This window comes from Rhinolophus sinicus, linkage group LG03 (genome assembly GCF_036562045.2).
Source record: "Rhinolophus sinicus isolate RSC01 linkage group LG03, ASM3656204v1, whole genome shotgun sequence".
NCBI lineage: Eukaryota > Metazoa > Chordata > Mammalia > Chiroptera > Rhinolophidae > Rhinolophus > Rhinolophus sinicus.
In genome coordinates, this window is record NC_133753.1 from 19,838,939 (window position 1) to 19,861,374 (window position 22,436).

At 37.5% G+C, this 22,436-nt stretch overlaps 1 protein-coding gene across 43 annotated transcripts in view; it reads right to left on the bottom strand.

The window, feature by feature from the left end:
- Positions 1-3,193: 3,193 nt before the first annotated feature.
- The window catches only part of NRXN3 (neurexin 3), a 1,514,302-nt gene continuing 1,495,059 nt past the window's right edge, over positions 3,194-22,436 (bottom strand). For 19 of the 43 annotated variants that reach the window (XM_074327116.1, XM_074327113.1, XM_074327118.1 and 16 more), the window contains one exon: positions 3,194-6,628. In XM_074327116.1, coding sequence (XP_074183217.1) covers positions 5,703-6,628 — 926 coding nt within the window. In that variant the 3' untranslated portion in view covers positions 3,194-5,702. Of the gene's footprint in view, positions 6,629-13,114; positions 13,818-22,436 lie in introns of all 43 variants that reach the window. The other 24 variants (XM_074327136.1, XM_074327130.1, XM_074327135.1 and 21 more) reach the window with 3 other exon arrangements.

Genomic DNA, 22,436 nt, shown 5'->3' on the forward strand with positions numbered 1-22,436 from the left:
CTGGGAATGCATCAGTTATTACCTTTCTCTTGTGTCCGCTGCACTCCATGATAAACTAGCCCTTGACCTGGAGAACGTCTCAAGACATTCTCCCATTTGTCTCTTCCCTTCCATTGACAAAATTACCCCAACCTTCCTAGCCACGTCTTCCTTTAATGTACTTTCAATAATCTGTGATCCATCCACATTATGGTTTTAATCCTACTTGCTTCCACTTCAGTGTTTTGCTTGGAGTGCCATGCAGCCTTGATCTTGGCCTATCAATTTTTCAAAGTTTACCTAACATGTCACCTCTTATATGAAACACTCCCTTAAGTAATTTCTTCTGAACCCCTAAAGAAGTTTATACTTTCTTGACAGCTTATTAGTATCAGTGTTTGTGCACCCTTAGTAGATTATAAACACCTTAACGCTTTCAATGTAAGATATTGCAATCATTTAATAATGTTTAATAAATATATTAATTATCAAACTAATCTCAAACATTAGCATGAAGATTTCAATTTGACTGGGAAAAATACAGTGTTCAGAATTTTTGGAGAAAGACCAAACTTCAATTTGAATATAGGTCAAGAGAACTTGGGCCTGTATGGATCTATACAAGATATAAAAAGGCTTAAGTTCCCATCTCCATTTTCTGTCTTCATTGAGACAAAGTAACAACAGCCAATACTAGATTGGTGGCACATAACTGTTCAGTAAATGTTGGCTAAATTATCCAAAGAACGACTTCTTAAAGTGGTTCTTGGATTATATATTCTAAATATGTGATATTTAGACAGTTTATAGAGAGAAAACAAATATAGAATTTGGAAGGGGTATCTCAGGCAATGACAACTCTGTAATCTGGGAAGCATAGAAGACTGTCCTGTGAGCCACAGAACAGTTTACCATTTGAACATTTCCTAAGGTTCCTATTCTGGAGGAGTTGGTTGAAGTAAAGGGTTTTACAGTGATATACTCATTTCTGGTGGAAGAGTCAACGAGAGCTCAAAGAATTAATAAATCAATGTGATTTCAAATGTAGGTGAATAAAAACAATTACAATTTTAGGTTACAGAAGCATAAGAATTATCCTGGGGCCCTCTGATATGTATCCTTTCTAAACTTTCAGAAAGAATTTTAGCTTATTTTTTTTTTTAATCCACGATAATAGCAGATGATTAAAAAGACAATTTAGCCATCATTGTTTGAGGGCTATGGGCCAGCCACGGTGCTTACATCCAGGCACTTATATTCACATGAGGTCATTTAATTATAGAACAGCCAAAGAGGAGGATAATATCATTCCAATTTCATGGGTGAAGCTAGAGTCACTGTCCACCTTACTCAAGGCCTAGCAGATAGTAAAGGACAGACCCAGGATTCAGAGCCAAGATTTAAACTAAGTTTTCTGAATCCGAAGTCACATTGGAAAGGAATAGTATAGTCTCACCATTTCCCCATGGAAAGACAAGGACACATTATTTCTGTTGATGGACTTTAATCAATGTATCCGAGCAAATGCCACTTAGATCTTGATGAATTTACCACATGAGCCATCATTTGGAAATTTATCTGGGAAGCTCAACATTTTCTCAAATCTATGCTCCCTTTTGCTCACCCTAACTTCTGGCCACTTGTTTAAAAGGTGCTGTCAGATTCTTATGCTACCAAATGTCAATGCCACATATTTAATAGTTGCAATCATGCTTTCAATCAAGTATTTTATTAGAAGGTCTAGTTTTCTTAATTACAAGTAGTAAACCCTAGCCATAATTTGGTGACATTGCCTGACAACTACTAAATAGATCTCTTTATTGTAGAATTTCAATTCTAGAAGGCAGCTATTATATAGACAGTAGCATAGGACTCAAAATGAAGAGGACTCACTTGCTGAGCCCCTGCTCTGCATCAATCACAATTAGAACACTTTATATTATTTCATTGTTTTCCCTCAAACTACATTGAAAGGCGAGGTCATTGAGATGGCACATTTTTCAGGTGAGAAAGAAAGCTGCATCTCAGAGACATTGTGAATTTTGCTCATACATAATGAGCAGTCCAGCAGGGATTCCAACCCGGCTCTGTCTGGCCTCATTGTCTATACCCTTTCCGTGATGTCCCACTGACCTCCATGCCAGCAAGACCTGACTTCTAACATGATTAGAAATGTATTAACCAAGCTGTCATTCAGCTCTTGCTGTCTTTGTTTTCTCATCTGTAAATGAGGAAAAGATTCTCTACCACTCGGGGGTTAAACAGACAACACAGATCCAAAACACTTAACACAGTACCTGTCACATCATGAGCATTCATGAATGATTGCTTTACTTTACATAAATTATCTGAGACAGGACCCAAAAGAGGAACTTTCCATAGCTTGACATCATTGAGCCTCATTTTTTTCCATTCACATGACAGTCAATAGCATAACCTTTCCATTAATGAAATCTGAAGGAACAGAGTTAATTACATTTATTTTGAATTCAAACTCTGAAAACTGGTAACCAATGTATGAATAGAATACAGCTGTTCAGTTAACTGAGATTTCTGGATCATGGTGAAAAATATGGAGTATCATGATGGATTATCCATTTGGTAAAGTATGCCTGTGCTTAGGGAACCAGCAAATCAAGGGCCCCTGAAATACAACAAAGGTTCCAAATATAATGAACGTTTGCAGAATTTTATAATCTGAAAATCTAGAAAGAAGCTGTTAAAATTTAAGCACTCATTTAAATTTTGTTTTTGGATATAATGCTTTTAAAAAAATCAGTAGGGTGGGAGGCTTAAAAAGAAGGCATCTAAAGCTTTTCCATTTTTAAAGCACTACATGAACACGGTTCTGGAGAACTGTTCAGCTTGTTGACTTACAGCAAATACTTAAAAGTTACCAAACACTTTTGAAAATATAGTATCCAATAATCTTTTCCAGAATACAATGCTTTTGTCACCTTACCTGTTTTCTTTCCTGGTTACTCTATCATAGCAATCTAAACAATAATGCCTCAGTTGACAGACAATAATTGTTTTGCCCCTACATATGCCACTTTTGATGTTTATATAAGTAATTAGTAACTGGTTAGAATATTTTGTTTCACGTGTAAGTGGTCCTAGCTTACTTGGCTTTTAATAAGATACGATATGTTTAGATTTAGTATAAGATCTTTTACCAAATGTCTAGAAAATAAAAAATGCATCATCATACAGGTTTTGGGAAGAACATTTTATTGCTAAGCATATCCTTGAACGAAAATGCAAATATGAAATAAAAGAGAAAAGAAAAAAGCAGTAACATCACAACATTATGAAATAAATTCCTTAAGAGTCTGTTCATAAAACAACAGGAATATGATAGAAGCTCACATACAGAATGCACATGTTCCCATAAAATTGTCCAAATAGAACTTACACTAAAAGGAATGTAACAAATGTATTTTTATTCAAATAAAAAAAAAATGTAAAGAAAGAAAGCAGAAAATCAGTTCACAAGACCTCAAGACTCCAAGAACAGCATCTTTTAAAGACATCGAGATATAATCAATTTCATATAGGTTGGGCCATTTAGGTTATCTAAAATCGTGCTTTGACGTCGCTTTATAATCCTGTCTTTTTTAATGACAAAAATCCCAAACTCTTAACATATTGAAATATCAGAGAATGAGGTACATCTCTTTCCACACACATTAGTAAAGGCTGCCATTGTTTAGATTGCACTTTTTGCCCCAGGTCTTGAAGATATTTTTTCAAAGTCAAATATTCATGCAACTTACAACGACCAGCAAGAGTAGATTTCTAAATCTAAACAGCTGATTGATTTTCATCTGTACAAAAGAAATTGTATATATCTGACCCTCCAGAGGACACACTTCATTTTTTTGTGTGAATATTTGTCTTGCTTTGTCTCTTGCTTTTCAAACAGCTATGGCCACACAACCGACCTATTGTTTTTCTATACATTATTTCCTCTTTTCAAAAAGAAAGAAAGACAACTGGAGTATAAACCAAACACACTTAAATAAACGGATAGAAAGGAAAGAACAGTTCTTAAAGCAGTATGTACATAGGTAGCTAAGGAATTAGACCAGCAAAAATGTAGTAAAATATGTAAACAAAATCTGAGAAGAGTTTTTTTATTCTCTTTTGACACAGTTAACTGTGACAAAACTAAAACTCACACTTTCTTCACATTTTAAGGTTTACTTTTTTGTTGTTTTGTGATTTTCTTTTGAAACAACATTCTCATTCCAGTTCACGACTTTAACAGTTTTCCTGTTTCAGTCATCCCATCAAACATACCATGATAAATATATCTGTATATATATTTATTTATATATATATTATACTATTAAATTCCTTTTGTGTGTGTGTCACAGCAGCTTTACTCATTTATTATTTAGTTTTAGAAAAGATGGGTGAAGGGAGACATGAGCAAATGGAAGGATAGAGTTATCCATAAGTGTCAGGCTACAAAATTAAACCACTACGAAAAACATCAGCATGTTGGGGACAGGGGAAGAACTATAGATTTTGCACTCTTGTCATGCCATGTTTGGCTTGTGTGACCTTTTGTGGTTCCATCACAAGTTGAACTCCCCTAGTGTCTGTTTTGATTCTCTAACAGACTTTTAGTATTGTCTTTTCTTCTATATTTGCATGCATTTCAATCAGTTCCAGATACAGCCCACGCCCCCTTCCCCCTCCCTTGGAAAGGCTCTGTTTTAGTTTGTGGGGCTGTCTCCTTTACCACAATTTGGCTGGGCTAATGGACAGGAACAATATTGTTAAGTAAAGCCAATAGCTCTGATAAAACCAACCCTAATCCCATCTGTTCTGGGTTTGGGTGGCAAATTCTGGAATTAGATCCTGAGGGACCAGCTTTTCAAATCAATATTACCATCCATCACATAATTTTTCTGTGTTCAGCAAAGCATCATATAGGAAACAAACAACAGATTTTAAAAACACCACAACCTGATATGTAGAGTGAACACCGTGGTAGCTTTTGAGTTCATATGGCAAGAGTCTTTCTTGACTTTGTTTTCTGAGTTTTTTTTTCTTCTTCTTCTTGAACTTATGTCCAGTCATTCTCAAAAAATAAACAAAAACCCAAAAGCCTTTTTTTTTTTTCCCCTCAGATCTTGAAAAGTTACAAGTACTGGCCAGAACCAGACAAGGGTGTTTGGGTGTTGTTTTTTTTGTTGTTGTTTTTAACATTTTTCTTTTCTTTTTTTTTTTGTTTTTGTTTTTGTTTTTGTTTTTTACATAATTAAACAAACAAACAAAAAAGAAACCATTGTTACAGTCAAGCTTCACAAACATTGTTACAGACTCACTTGGAGTTATGGAACAAGTAAGCCATGAAGTCTTCTACCTTGGGTGAAAGGTCCTCAAGAGAAGGGCGCTCCCAAGTCCGCGAAAGTGGGGAGCCATCGGCTTGCTCCAGAGCGCAAGGTGTGTGCTTTATGATACAGCAGGGCAGAACGGATGTTCTGTCTCCAGGCGATGACCGAATCAAAGCAGCCATGGCTGAACTTGAAAGGTAGGTACATCATGGTGTGTATCCTTTAAAAAATGGTTTTCCCCACCATCGTCATGGTCTACCCCATCTCACAGTTAGGACAGTTCTGACATCTGGTAAATCTCATTTCGCAAGTATTTATATACTGATATAGAAATAACTCTGTTTTAAATTCAGGTATTGTGAGTGGTGTCATGTGTTACACGTAATACTCTTTGTCCTTGTTTTTCTGTTTCTTGTGGCCGCTCTTCGAGCTCTGCTGCTTCTCCTTAAGGAGCGTGCCGTTGCTCTGGGCCGAGTTGCTGATGTAGTTCCGCGTCTCGTCCACTTGATAGGACCCCTCGTCCCTGTTCCTGTACTTGTACATGGCGTACAGGAGAATCAAGATGCAGAGGGCGGCAGCAGCCACAATACCGACGACCATCCCTGTTGTGCTGCTCGACTCCCGGATCACCTCTGAGGCCCCCGGGACCCGTCTGACTCCCGGCTCCGTGGGGTTTGCTGTGGGCACATTACGGAACATGGGGGAAGTAATTAGTGGGCTCTTCAGTTTGGTGCTGTCTAGCTCATAGGCAGTGGGCAACGGAAGCAAGACTAGGTCAGGCTGGGGTTTGAGATCACGGTTATTCATTTTGCCAGCTGGCAATTTGGGCACCATCCCAGACGAGGAGGAAGCTGTGAAGCGGATCAGCTCAGGGGACAAAGATGTGGTAGTAGTCCTACTAGTTTCGGAGACTTTGTTAGGTCTAAAGTCCTTGGATTCCCACTTGGGCGCATGTGCTTTGTAGCCACCTTCGAAGATTGAAGTGGAAAGACTCTTATCTGTTACCAAGGAGAAGGTGGTGTAAAAATCTTCATCATCAGTAGGGGGCAGGTTAGAGTCAAAGGTTTCCCCTGAGCCATACCCAGATATCACCAAGCCATCATCATCACAACCATCGCTGCCTTGGTCCGACAAGCAAGGTAACCCCGCCTCAGAGGTCATGGACAGGGAATCTTTGGTGTTCTCAATAATGGTGAGGAGGGGGCGAAAGGTAGGGGGGAGTGTAATGGAAGGTGCACGAGTAGCAATAGGAAGGGTAGCTAAAGGGTCTTCTACAAGAAGAGGGATAACTAATTCACCTCCTGGGATTGAAAAGAAAAAGAAACACAGAATTAGCATATTTGTACATAAACATAATTCAGTCACTCTCAACTATGAATGGCGTTCATAGGTTACGCCTCAAAAATTACAATCAAATGACCTGGATCCACATATGGATTCTTTCTGGTGACAGCCTAACCATTCTAGGCTGTTTCAGAGCCCATGATATGCCTCTTGCCACCAAAACCCGAAATCCACAAATTGAAGGGCATAGATTTTAAAGATACTCTCAAGTAATTATTTAGATAGAATTCATATAGGCTGTTTCCAGGATCTGCTTATGGGCTGATAACATCCAGTTATACTATTGCAAATACTGACTATCAAACTTGTGTGTGTGTGTGTGTGTGTGTGTGTGTGTGCACACATGTGATTAATTTGAAAACCATTGCATTTCTTTATTGCCTTCTCGGGTCTCTACCTTTTTGCTCCCATGAGGATGAGAATGACATATTTTCCATGTCACCGAGACCAAGATCCGGGAAGATAAAAGACCATGTCTTCAGTATTTGAAGTTACTACCTTTTATTTCACATTTATCAAATGCAGTCTTCATTTACTATATGCTAAGTGAGGGGAAGTTATAAGTGGTTAACATTGTTCATCTGACAAACCCATTTTGACTATGTTCTTCCAGAAATTCCCCTGACTATTAAATGACAACTCGCCTGGCATTGCTTAACCTCATGTTAATGCACTGCTTTTACGCTATATGCAATACAGACTGAGCTGGATGCTAGATTTTAAAAAATACCCAGCTTAGACAGCTATGACTTATCGGAAACTTACTTTTAGATTCAGAAATGTAGAGATAGCAAAGTGAGTTTTGAAAAATAGTGATTTTTAACTAGAATGGCAAAAATATAACAGGGACCCACAGACACTAACTAGTTACTGCATTTATAAATATGTGAACTAGGTCGGGAAAGAAAGTTCAGAATAGTTCACTAAATCATGGTGTCTTGCAGATCACAGGGACCACAAATATTCTGTGATGGATGTTAGTCACCTAACCCGAAGGCCCAGCGTATTATTCTTGTATGCAAGCAAGATCATCAGGGTCTCTTCTCGTCTCTTTACAGTGTTATTTTTCAAACAGAGAAAAAAATCTCAAAAAGTCTCAGTTCATGTCTCTTCATTGAATCTTGTCCAAAATATCTATTCTAACTATTGTTTTTTAAAATCTTCTAGCAAAGATGGCATGATGTTCACCTGCCCCAGTTAGTCAGCTAGTTGAGATGTTAATGTGATATCGTTGAAGGCCTCTTTCTGAGCTGGGTCACTAAGCTCTCAACCAGGTACAATGTTCTTGTGTATTCTGTTCTTAGGAGTAACTTTGCCCTGACGGGATGGTTGGTGTTTGAGCATCTGTTATCAGCTATGACTTTGCTGAGGTGCCCCTCCCTGTTGGTGACAAACCCAGACATGTGGCTCCAGACTGCAAAGTTCTAGGGACACTCCAGGTATACAAACCTGTGAGCTTACACAGTCTTCCCAGGTTCTTCCTGTAAAGACTGACTCACACATTAGACAATCCCTGCTCAGCTTTCCACACCTTGTATGTTTAAACAGGTCCTGTGCCTCAGGTAGAACTGCGGCATCTAATTTGTCCAGATTTCAGGTGTGCTAAGGGAAGGGCCACCTGAGAAGAAAGCTATTGCAAACCTTCATAGCACCTGAGAAGAACTGCCGCACCCATGCCAGAAGCCTTCACTGCCTCCATATGTAGCCATTAACAGTGTGTTACACAGAGAGAAATAGAGCTAGGGAGCGTAGCAATGATGTACAAAAAGAATATTGTTTAGAACGGAAGGGACTATAGAGCATTGTACCATCATCTCTGGCCTACCAGATAATGTTACTATACATGGGGAAATAAAACAAGAATCTGTATGAGAATCTCAAGATGATAATTTGGTCTGTGTTTCTCTTCTAGTGCTCGGAGTTTGAAACTATTGAGGAAAATGATCTTTGTGGATTTGTCAAAGCTTTAGACCCGCTTTACTGGACCAGCATGCCTATTTTTGACATGGTGAACATCAATAATTCATATATCTTGCAACTTATTTAATGCATAATTTACACACTTCTGCTAGTTTTTATAAATGGGATTTGGAGCACGTTTCTGTATAGGTAAGCCAGTCATAAACCTAACCTGGGCTAACTTTTCTCCTTATTCTTCTAGTACAGGGTCCTGAGTGTTATGTTTAAGGTGACACGTGGGAAAACGTAGTGTTTGAATAAGAGAAGCGCAATCAGGAGAGAGAAGTCCTGTGCAAACTGTTTAAGGGTTCCCTAGAGATTACTTGGGGACGACTTTACTTTCCTTCAAGGAACAAGACAAGAGTTCTTCCCCATCTCACCTGGAACAAAGGTCTAGAATGTGTGTTCTTTGCAGGCACAAATACTGAGAATCACTTGTTCCTTAGGGCAATGATAAAAATCTACCCGCGTGTAGAGAGGAAGCTGGGATAAAGGACAAGGAATAACTGATTTGTCGGGAGACAGAGGCCTGATGCAAATAATTTAAATGTAAAGGCAGATCGTTAAGTAGGATGCTAGTGTCCCTTTAAGTGACACTAAGATTACGATCACTGTCTTCACGACTATAGAGTGGCATTCATTTGCACTCATAGTGTGCCGTCTGTGACACCCAAGTGGAGTCTTAAATTTTCCTACCCCCTTCCTTCGACTCTAGCTAAAGCTTCCACAACACCCTTGTTGTTAAAAAGCTACACAATTTACAAACTGCTCACTCTGCAGCTGACTCACCCCCATTTTCCTATGCTTATTTCCTCCTCATTCAACACCCGAATGCAAGCATCTCTCTTGGATTACCAAAAATGAATGAATGAATAAATAAATAAATGCCATTCTTTTATAATGTGATGGAAAGAGGGTCCTGAAGCTCCTTAACTTATAAATGTTGGTGAGCTATAAGTGAAATGATAAAAGCTTATTTCAAAACTAAAACGATGGGTACGCTATTGCAGAGTTTTAAATAACGGAAACTGTCAAAACTACTAATCATCAGTTATCGTTACTGTTTTGTTATTAATCCTGGTAGCAGTAATAAAAATGACAAATGATGCCCCTTCTCAGGAATATTTGAGCCCAAATTCTGGTGGTATTTAATCACTGAAATGGTAAAAACTTTCATAAACCCCTTTCCTGGCATCTCAAGGAATTGGAAAAGTGTTTTTAGCTTAAAAGGAAGTCAACTGGGATGTAGGGTCATTATTACAAGTAGGAATTATAATGAAAATAGGTGGAACATTTTAGATAACTATAAATGTGGAAGGTGTGTGAGTTGGAATGGAGAATCAATTTTAATATCAAATTCTATCTTTAAGAGTTGAGATAATTATAGTATCCCGGCGAGGCCACAGGCACAAATCATTTGAGATGAGGAGGTGAGGGATGTATTTCTCTCATTATTAGTTCCTGAATAGAAATGACTCAGACTGTGGAAGCCTATTTAAGACTTTGTTTATTTGTTTTCATCCAAAGTGACTATCCTCAGAAATTTTGGAGCAGCTGATTTTTTTTCACTGCCCAAAGATTATGGAGTCAGTGATCTACCAGATGTCTATTCTTTCAAAAGTATTCACAGAACTAATAAGCCTAAAGTCATAAGGGGTTACAGGCAGAGTGATACAAAATCTATAATCCATCAAAACTTCGACCTCCTATTTCATCCCCTGAATTTTTCTTTGATTGGGAATAAGATTTGTATTCCTTAAAGTTATCATTTTAAATCAGGAATACATACCCTTTTTTGACAGGTTTGTGCTTTTTTTTTTTTAAACCAGAGAGATCACTAGGGATATAAAAGGTCTATTTTAGCCCTGAAGGCTGCCCTGCTTTTTTGCTTTATGATTGTATTTATAGATATATAATTCATGTGTCTAGAGCTGATATCCAGCAAAAGGGGCTCTCTGCCGTCGAAAAAGACAGTGTATTAAAAATTTAATAGAACACTTCTGAACTGTGAGAATGTTGTGGGTGATGGTGAATGTAGGGGGTTATCTGAAAAAAAAAGAAAAAAAAAAAAAAAGAAAAATCAAGAAGAGCAGCATGAAGTTCAATGTGGCTCCAACCTTTGCCTCTCTGGGGATATTTGACTCTAAGAAGTAACAAAAACACCAAAACAAGGACATTGAAGAGAGAGAATCTGCTGCAATTCCTTTAATTTATTTTATGTATATTTAAGTTCTTTACCTCATCTTTCATTAGCATTTTTCTAATTCTCTGCTGGGAAATTCACATAGAATGGGGAGAAATCATCCTTTTCCTCACAAAATTAGGTACTAAATAATATTCATTTAGTTATCTGGTGCCACAGAAGTGTGCACGTGTAACACATACATATTTCAAAGCTTGAAATCATGAAACTGTTCTCCATACATCTTTAGGAAAGATAGCCATGGACCAACGTGGCAAGTACCTGTGGAGAAGACAGCAGAAAACCTCAAGTGTCTCAAAGGGGCTTAACTTATATTTTAATAAAATGAGAATCTCTAGGTGGACACTGTTTTCCCCCTATTTTGTCTGAAATGGGTTTCATTCTGTAAGGCTACAGATTGTATTTTTCAACATATGCCCAGGTAAGATGAGCCATAGCCCCTTGATATCATTATCCATTGTAAAAAAAAGGAATGTCAAGTGGAGTTTTTCATTTGCTTATGATTAAGAGCTTCTCCTCTGAAGTTACTCAGACTCAAGTTAATACCACCACTCTGTGGCTTACCAGCCATCTGAGTTTGGTCAAATTTCTTAACCTGTTTTTAAAATGGGCATGATAATACAGCCTACCTCAAAGCACCAATGTGAATAGTAACAATGCATGTTAATATTAATTATCATGCATGTTAAATATTTAGCACAGAGCCTAATGCTACTCTGAAATGTGAGTTACTAGTATCATTTCTACTATTTTGGGCCTATAAACACTGAAGCCATTGATCACTTTGTTCTGACCATTTTTTATGTAGTAGTTTCATGCTAAGCAGAAGTATGATAATATAGGATGCAGATTATTAAGGCTATTTTAAATGCAGAGTTTGAGGAATAATTTATTATAGTTCAAAGAGCTTGTATTTTTTTTTCTTTTAAAGATTAGCCTTTTATTAAATTGACCTATGGATAGCTCAGTCAACAAAAATAAAAGCTTTCAATAAAGTTAGATAAACTAGCACCCCATTGAGGAATTTCTTAGTTTTAAACCTAAAATGTAATTCCCAAAGTCAAACAATATAAAATTATATAAACCTCGGTAGAGAAAGCCTACTCATTAAAGCTGCTGGGTTGGAAACATATCTACTATCCACTCTTCAGTTTGATAATTTCTTTTAACAGTTTCAGATGACACTAATATCTAAAATTAAGTGAGATAGGTAACCTCTTTATTTAAAACTTTTATAGCACTTCTTACCGACTATGTTTCCTAAAGTGAGTAAGGCAACATTGATCCAAATACCTTTAAGGTCAAGGGGTATTGTCACCCTAGAGTCACACAAAATGGCAATACCAACCTGAAAAGTTTCCTAAATAAAATTTAGGTGTGAAAATCGTTGTATTTCTTCTTGGTAGAATCTACCTTAGGATCTTTTTAAAGCTTACCTGATTAAATCCTTGAGAGAAATGAAAATTATTAATAGAAAGGGGGGGGAGAGATTGTGTACCTTCTGTATGTGTGTGTTTTCACCAGTACTTATTTCTATATGTTGGAAGACATCATTATAATAGGAGAACACTTTGAACACTTGAAATTCTCGATGTCATTATTCTCAGTAAAATTGTTTTGTAGCCTGAGGTGGTGGTGATGGTACCCTGGACAACTCAACCATAATTACTTGAGAGTAACCTTATTTCCCCATTTGCAGAAGGAAAAAAAAAAAAGGAACAAAAAGGACTGGTTTCCTTGAATTCTTTCCAAGGAGTTAAATTAGGTTGTAATTACTACTGATAACACTTGCAGTTAACTCATTTTCATCTGCGGTGCAAGCCTTGGGTAGGCTGTAACCATTCAATATCCCACATCAGACCCTGCCATTACTTTCAAGGCTTTAAAGCTGGATAAGCAAAGAGGCCAGGACTCCTTTGGATGTCAAGAACAATTTACCCACCCCCTTCTACCAAGAGTAGAATTCACATTGATTATTAACAGCAATACAGCACAAAACGTAACACTGAAAATTAAGCAAATAGACACAAATGAAACAAAATATTTAATATTGTCTTTAAAATCATATAGTAGAAAATAAAATTAACTTCAGGGCCAAAGTAAGCTAGAGGGTAGGAGAGCAAATAACATCAACAAGGCATTCACAAGATAAGGACGGGAAGAAAAGTAAAAGCAAATAAAAAAATAGAGGCTGTTTTCAGAAAACAAAGAGAGAAATCATTTCCATACAGACAAAATAAATTTTAAAAAAGCATACCGTATTAATTTATAGTCAACTTACATCAACAAATTGCCCGCATGTTTTTTGGCATGAAAGAAAAATTTACAAAAGAAAGTTGTGTAAGAATGCTCTTGGACAAATAGAATTGCCACATTCTTGTAACTTGCTTTTTCTGTTGTCATTTCTTTAAAAAAGAACTTTTGAGCAAAATGTCTAAATTTTCAAATATAATAATTTACAACAGAGGGTGATACAGGGAGGCAACAACACATACATCCACACCACATAACATAAAAAGAAAAAAAAAAATCTGCACTTTAACAAATTTTTACTTTAAGGGGCCTGGAAGGGCATCAATTTTGAATTTGAAATAATTCCGATTGCGATGATTTAAAAAATTTAAAAAAAATTCCTGTTTACCTTTATAATTTGCCTTAAAAAAAAATCTATGAACGTAGAGGGTTTTGAATGAATTTCTGCACTGTTATAGGTTCTCAGATATATATATATATTTGATTTTTAAATTTTTTGTCATTGTTGACACATTTTAGACTTTCTTTAATTTAAGGGGATGGATGACAGCACATACATTTGAACAATGCTGAAGAAAGGAGGGGTATGGGAAGGAAAGATGCAGAGGGGTAGGGTTGTGTCTATGAGTGTACTACACAAGAGATGAAGATGATGGGAGTAAATGTGTAAGTGAGTCGCCATGTCCATGTAAGGGCGGCGCGGAGTGATCTAGCTGCATTAGAGCTTCTGGCTGTAAGGAAGGGATGGGCAATATACAAAAACAAATGAGCCTACACATGCCCATCTACAGAAATAAAGAACAGAACTCTAACACTGACAATCTCACACACCCTAAGCTGCAACTTCTTCAACATGCAATTACTTTAAAAAATCATTACAGTTTCATTAAAGATTTTCAAATCATAAAAACAGTTAAACTATTTTTCCTACTAAAAATAGTCAAAATACATAAAATAGTAATACTAATAATAGTGATCCAAAGGTTAAAAGCAAAAACAAGGAGATTAGATTTATGCATTCAGGTTGAACAACTTCATCTACAGCCCACAGCCCCATCTAGAGATAAGGGAAGGGGTTAGAGAGCTGCAGAGGTGACGGAAAGGCCAATTCGTTGGGTTGATAATTACTTCCCTATATAGAAATGGTACAGTTGGAATGACCTCATTCATTTCCCCCATGCCACCCACGGTACATGATTCCCAAAGAGACTGGGCTCTTTTGAAAGATGTGGATGTGGGGATTCTGCAGCTGAAGTTGTTCCACATTTAAAGAGGGAGTGGGGAAAAATTGCAGAAAACAATTCATAACTTTTTTTTCCTCATAATTTTGGATAAAACCAAATCTAAAGATCTAGCAATTAAAAAGAAACACATTGATATATTTATATATATACATAGATAGATATATATAATATGAAAAGCACTTAATTCCCAAACAAGAAGGGAGAAAAGAACCAAAAAAAAAAAAGTTTTAAAGAAATAAGTATTTCACACACTTTCAGAGATGAACAACCAGATGCACACGCTGAGGAGGCACAGACAGAGCAGTCAGGGGACACTTTTTTTGCTTTGCATTTTCTGGCTTGTTGATTCCCCTTTTGGTGATAGCCAAAATGAAAAACAAATTTTGCATTTTTTAAAAATAAATTTTGTATCTTAATTTTTTTTTTTAATTTAGCTTTGATTCTTTAAGACAATAAAAAGGGCGTGCAGTCTGGATGTACGTCATAAGTAGACATTTAAAAGAGAAGAACATGGCTAAGACTGACAAATGGGTAATCATCTATTATCCTTCAATTGTAGGAATATTAATCAAGTTAATACATGCTTAAAGTAAGTTGCATTTAGGGAAAATAGGAAAAACAGAACAGCAAGCTAGGGTTGGGGAGAAAGTCCGCAAGACAAAACTGATTTGGGGGTGGGAGAAAGGTATTGGATTTGGTTTCACATCCTTCCAGTAGGGGTAAAGGACATCTCAAGACTTCTTGCTAATTCCAAGAAAGAAAGAATGCACGTGTACATGTGTATGAGTGTTGGGGGTTGGGGTAGGGCCTGTAGTGGCAGGAATGCAGGTAAAAATATACATGGGTTCGTGGGTTCTGCTCTAGGAAACGTATCCCATATTCATTCATAGCCTAAGAAGGCATATTTTATAGGGCATAGAGAAGTTACAATTAACATTGTTCCATAGTTCTTGGGCTTTGACAAATTGAAAGAGCACCATAGGTGAAAATAGGGAGTTAATAAAATGAGCCTGCTAAATGAAATAGAGCATATATATAATATAATATTTTTAATAATATGAGCAAAACCCCTTTGTACTCCAAAGAGCACAGTGGCACAGTGGCAGTATCTGTAAACTATAGGATAGACAGGAAATGAGCATGGTTTCATTGGAGTACATTGGGGAAAACTGTACCAGTCTTCCAGACACCATGTAGGAAACAAAACATTCCATTCAATCTGCATTGAGAAAAGGAGAGGAGAGAGGGAGTGTGTGTGCGTACGTGCGTGCGTGCGCGTGCGCGTGTGTTGAGGGAAAGATACTATAGAAGGGACATGAAGAAGGATTTTTTACAAATGGCCTCAGCCTCTACTGGAAGAGATGACGAGTATTATATTCCACATCACACCCTTGTGAGAACATTGATGTTCAACCAATGAACCAATGACTGGGAAACCTGGACAGGCAAACCACAAAGGCAAGACACTCGAGAGCACCTGGTTCTGACAGCCAATTCAAGTCACTCCCAAGAAATTTTTTGGGGTAACTTTGACAAATAGAGTAAATTGCGAGGATGAGTCAGGCTTTTGCCCCCTACGGGACGTCCCTTTTATTATTTTATTTTAAAATAATGACAGTGTCCCCATGGGTCAGTCCATACCAAGATTTTTAGTCTCTGGTTTAATAATGTTAATCATTATTCTAGGAACTTCACAAAGGGCAGCTGGGAGGTTTTAGGAGGTAGAAAAAAATTCCAGTAGTGAAAGAAAAGAAAAACCCTTGTTGCCATTTAGGTTATTTTTTTGACTAATTATACTTTTAACATTGAATTTTATTGTATGAGAAGACCCTATAAATGTTCTTATGGCCTCACCCAGTATTGAATGACTTCTATAGAACAAAGATAGTTTTGATAATGTTCATATAGGCTGTTTTTGTATCATAGGCAATTTCTTAAAGTGGGAAACATAACTGGTCTGAGACTTAAAGAATAAGACACTTCCAGTGTACACACACTCCTGGATAAGACGTGTTTTGAGGAAGATATATAAGCTTTCTACTGAGTAATTTACCTATTTCAAAATAGCCTGCTTTAAAAGTCATACAAGGAGGAGACCACTGACATTCTGGAAATCACTGGTTTAAACAATTAAACACACCAAAATTTATGGTTGTCACTTTGCAAATAAAACAGTATATGTATTTTTTAAACCCATGGAAGCCACAGTTTCAAATGAAGCCAACACAGCCTCAATGCAGTGCGTACACATTTTTATCACATAAGTCAACCATCAGGTAACATGCACAAAGCTTATTTGTTTTCAAGTGTAAGATACAAAATAATATTGCTAGCAGCTCATAATCATGTCAGTTTCATTTCATCTCTCATTAGCTGTCTACACAAGGGTTTTATTATCAATAACTGCAAGGTTCTGTATCTATACCTCTAGTGGTGTAAAGAATGCTTTAGGATTGTTTTTGCCACTGAGAACAAACAATATAATAATTTGACTTGAAACAGCATATTTTGATGTGACAATTTTTATCCCATCATGTCCAAAGAACCCTGTCTAAATATAAAATCAAACTTTTAAAAACATCAAAATCAGTACAATGATCACGGGTCAGCATTCATTTTGGAGAAGATACTTTTTTCAAAGAAATGTTTCTAAACTGCTTGGAGTTTATAAGGTTTATATGACTGAGAGTTTTGAATGTAAAAGTGCATATACATTCTAAAGGGCTTTTTAAAAATGTTTGCTACTGTTGTCTTCAAAGCTGACACCATAGCATCAGCTATAAAATGAGGGTTTTATATTCGACAGTGTGGGCTGAGTCCCAGGCAACTGAGGTCAGTGCCACTCCAAGTGGGACCTTTGGGGCATCTGCTTCAGCATCAAAGAAAGAATAACCTCAATCTCAAACCCTAACCCAACATGGCCATTATTCTACTGCTTTTGAACCTCTGTCCCTACTCCTCCAATAATGTTAAATTCCTAAAGCTTGATTAGTTCATCTTTTAGTGGTGATTTGTGTTATCTCTGCATGTAATTATATATATATATATATCTTCTGTTGGTGAGAGTTAAGCTCTGAAGGGTCTTATTTAGAAACATTTCCATAAGAACATACTCATTTAATGGTAGGAGCATGGACCTGGTTGTGTGGACTTGCGACAAGTCACTTTCTCCTCATCCCAAACCCTGGAGCCTCAGTTTCCTCATTGATACAATTATGAAGACGTGTGCTCTCTAACTCATAAATTTATGAGTGTCACAGTTCAAATTACCTTGGAAACTGTAAAATGTTCAGTTCAAATGCAAGAAGATGTTACTTGCTGGATTCTATGAGTTCACCACTACTTTGTGCTCCCAAAGAGACTAAAGAGATGACAACAGCAGAGGAAATCTCAATACATCTCTTGGGAACACATATCCCAGCAGATGTCAGCATCGTGGGGTGAGGACAGGAAGGAATGGAAGGTCAAGGTATTATTTTAACTCCTCTCTCCCAAAATGTTAGTAGTGGGTAAGGTACATAAAAGGGAAAACCCAACTAAGAAATTTCTAGGAATTAGTATTCTTCTTTTCATTTTGTTTTAATGATAATCAGGTATCAGTGTAAGTAATCTGTTTTCGCTCAGGATATAAGCTCCTTGATACTCAGGTTGAATATTTATGCTTATTTTGTATTTTTCTGTCTGTCTAGCATAGAGCAGGGCACACCTAGGTCTTCTATACGTATTTGTTGAACTACAAAAATAGAACAGCTTGCAACACTTGGACATCAGCTTTGTGAAATGGGTGGGATTCAAACAAGGAATCCTTGCTGGCACTAATTTCTTTAATCAAGAGGGAATTATCTTCATGAAGTGCAGCAAAGAGTAAGGGCAGTCAGTGCAAATACGGGTCAAAGGCATGAACTTAGCAACGGCTCCCCTGTTCTTAGCTTTGTCTCTGTGTGGATTTTTGGGGGTAATGTATGCATGTAGCTCATTATTTGCAAACTATTAGACCCTTGTAATACTAGTCTAGTCCAACATATTAGATAATATAAAATATTTATTTTATCAACATAAAAAACCACCTATGTGCCAGTCAGAAATGAAGGCTCTGTCTGAAATACTTTGTTCCTTTAGCTTTAACAGCCCAAAACTTTTCCAACTTTCTTCCTCCTGCACTGAACCCCCCCATACCTCCATCTTTGGCTGGCCCCGGGCGTGACCCTAGGCAACTTATTCTCTGGGTGATCCCATCCAGCTCCTTGGCTGTAATACCTACCATCTATATGACCATGATTTTCCGTTCAAGCCTCCTCTCAGATTTCCAGTTTCCTATATCCAACTGCATACTCAAGATTTTCACTTCAATATCCAAGAGGCATCTCCAATTAGAAAGGGTTAAATCAGAACTTTAGATTTTACTCTCCTCCTAAATTTATACCATCCCTCAGATTTCCCATCTCTTGGGTTTGACCCAGATGTGCAAGCCCCTAATTAGTCATCACACTTGAGCTGCTACCCCAACTCACCTCTACATATCCAGGGTACCAGGAAGCTCTGTTGACCCTACTTGGGCAACAAATGTCTTACATATCAGTTTTTCTCCACTGCCATTATCCATGTTCTAGAGTAGTAAGTCACCATAATTCCTTGCTTGGACTCTGTCTGCAGTAGCCTTCCAAATCATCTCCCAATCTCCATTTTTGGCTCCCTAAAATCCAATCTCCATAATGAAACCAAAGTGATCTTTTAAAAGTATCAATTATAAATCAGATCAAGTCACTTTCTTACTTAAAATCTCCAAACCAAAATTCTGTACTTTGACCGCCTGTAAAAGTCCCCTGTGATCTTCCAGCTGCCGACCACTCCAGTCTCATCTCCTACAGTTTCGCTTCACACAGGACATCTCAGACTCTGGCCATGCTCTCTAGCTTTCCTTCCTGGAACACACCTTTTCTTGCTTTTTGCCTGGCTAGTTCCTCCTAGTAGTTCAGATAGCTCCTCCAATTTTACTCCTCAGAGAGGCCTTCCAAGACTTCCCCAGTAAATAGCAACCTGCTCGCTATTCATTTCTCATGATTCTCTGCATAGAATTTACTAGGTGGCTCTTGCCATTTATATATGGAATATAAGCTCCATGAGAATGAGATTTGCCTCATTCTCCACTATACTTAGAACAGTGCTGGACCCATAGTCAGGGCTCAGGGCGGCCACTCCACTCTTCTCTTGCAGTCTTGCTTAGCTCTCAGCATGGCACTTTTTCCACACGGGCGCTGAGTAAATGTTTCGTAAACTATTAAAGCATTGCACTCTCTATTCTGTTTTATTTTCTTTTCTCAAAACCAGATGGGATTTCCCTGAGTTCTAGTTAGCAGTTCCAATGCAAATTGGACCTTCTCATCCACAGCTGGCTTAAAAAGCCTTCCGTAAAAAATGCATCACTATCTAACTCATTTTCCCTTTCATAAATTGGTAGTGGGGTGTTTATTAAAAACTCAGGTTTTCCTTCGAGTTATGAAAGCTAAAGATAAAATAAACACAATAGTCAGATCAAAAGCTGCCAGATTTTGATGATTGTCTTCAGGCAATAGGAAAGAATGGGCCAAACAAATTAAGAGTGGGAGGAATGGAGATCAGGGTAGTGAAATTTACTTGGTTATCTTTGCCTCCTGTGACCCTGCAGCCACTGACAGCAGAACCCGGCAGCAGTGGGACCTATCTCCTCAACTGGTGCCATGACACTTTACGACTGTGTTTATATAGTAATGAATTATTCAGTACGGTTTATTTTGCTTCTCTTTTCCACAAAAGCTCCTCTACTCTTGTCATTATGCAGAATTCTGACCGTTTTCCTTGTGCTGGTGTTTCTTTGGGTGGTAGCAGCTGGGCATTCCAACCTGTCCCCTCCTCTCTGCAGCGCCCCTAAGTTCTCTAAATCATCCACAGGAAACAGCTGAACTTGACAACGAATTGCAATATAAATCATCATATTTTGAAAACGCCTCTTTTCCCCTAAAATCTATATTCATTGCAAGGAATGTATAGTGTTCATAAAATCAATACCACCAAGGAGTTTTTGTAACAAATGGAAATTATTATAGTATTGTACAGACACAATGAAAAGCTTGCGAGACTCATGCAGTTGACATTAAGATGATGTACCATGAGTACATGGCCTTGACTGTGTCTGGCCTGAGAGACTCAAGCAGCTGGTTGACCAGAGAGGAGAAGACTACAGAGATGGCTGGATGGGCAAGACGCAGCTCATGAGATTATTTTTAATTTTTATAAACGGAACGACTCTAGATTAGAGAAGGAGCTATGAGAAATTTCCTAGTCATTCCCAAAACTCAATGCATATGAGCTTCTAGACTAGTGAAGATATATGCTTAGGAACACATGTGCACGATCAAATAGTGAACATAGTGATTTCCTCACAAATATGGGAAAAGAGAAAGAAAAGGTAAGTTATAACTATATAGCTAAAACATGAATTAATCAGAAGCCTACTTGTGAAAAGAGATGTTCTTAAGAGTTATGGAGAACTTACTCTCTGTCAGACATTGTGTTAAGCACTTTAGAAGGTCTTGTTTCACTCAATTGTTACAATCCCATCTTACATATCAGTAAACTTGGGCTGAAAGAAGTTAATGTACATAAAGTTACACAACTGGAAAGGTGACTAGCTCTGACTGCACCTGATCTTATATGGTTTACATTAGACCACAATAACAGTCTTAAACAGAATGCTTTTAATATGAAGTTTTGGGTGACTAATTACATACAAGCTAATGTTTAGGGCACAAAAACAATTTGCACAGGCCATCCTAGGATTTCTACAGATTTATTTCAAACTCTTATACCTTTGAAATTATTATTGCACGATGAGATATTCAGAGGTTCTCTCTCTCTCTCTCTCTCTCTCTCTCTCTCTCTCTCTCTCTCTCTTGCACAATCTTAGGTCACCTAAGCCAGACCTACTAAATCAGTCTCTCTTGGGAGTAGTGGGAACAGGATAGTGGGCAGTGTCTGGATATCTGCGTTTTTAAAAAGTTCCCCCAAGGGAGTCTTATGCAAAATTGGGTTGAATTTATAGTCAAAAGACCTGGACTAAATCCCAGTTGTGATCCACCTTCTGTGACCTTGCATAAACCACAACCTCTCTTGTTTGTAAAATAGAGATAAAATAGAGATAAACTTCATTGGATGCTGAATTAATCAAAGTATGTACTGGATATACATGTATAAGCATTTTGTAAGGCGTCGTATGTATGTACGGACTTTCAGAAATGTTGTAAGTGTAATAATTATCTTACTGAAACATGAAAAGCTACCTAATGCTTTCTTTCTTTCTTTTTTTTTTTTTTAAACCTCAGGCTGGTTGGCTTATTTATTTATTTATTTATCTATATGAAATATATTAAGATGACATTGGCTAGTACAAGTGCATAGGTTTAAAATGTACATTTCTATAATACATCATCTATATATTGCATTGTGTGTTCACCACCCAAAGTCAGTTCTCCTTCATTTCCATATATTTAACCCCTTTTGCCCTCTTCTATCACCTCTCTCCCCCCTTACCCTCTGGTAACCACTAAACTGTTGTCTGTTTCTAATATGGGGATTTTAGTACCATGCAATAAACCCTTTTGGATATTCTACCTTTTCTAAAAGTAACATGGTAGAAGTGTCATTTATCTAGTAAGTACCTATCAAAACAGTTTAAATGATTTGATTCCTTTCCTATTTTCTTGAATTGTTGAATTATAAGTGTTCTCTGAATATCTCTGTCTCATATCATCTTTTCCCCCCCCACCATATCCTAATCCATCATTTACACTACACAAACATTTTTAAAAAGTCCCATAAACCAATTGTTGGAGAAGATCATCACATTGTTCTTTTTTCATACCCTATTATTGTATTCTGCATTTTCGGCGCAAACTGGTAGGCTCCACTGATTGTTCTAAAGCATGAAGAAAAATGGCTTCCTCTGTACTCATTGAACAGGCACACAGGCCGCTAGCACAGCATCCGGCAGGCCACAAGACACAAGAGTGAGCTTCCTACTGTGTCCTTTCAGAACCACGGGGCCTACAATGTCTGTTAGAGCAACATGGT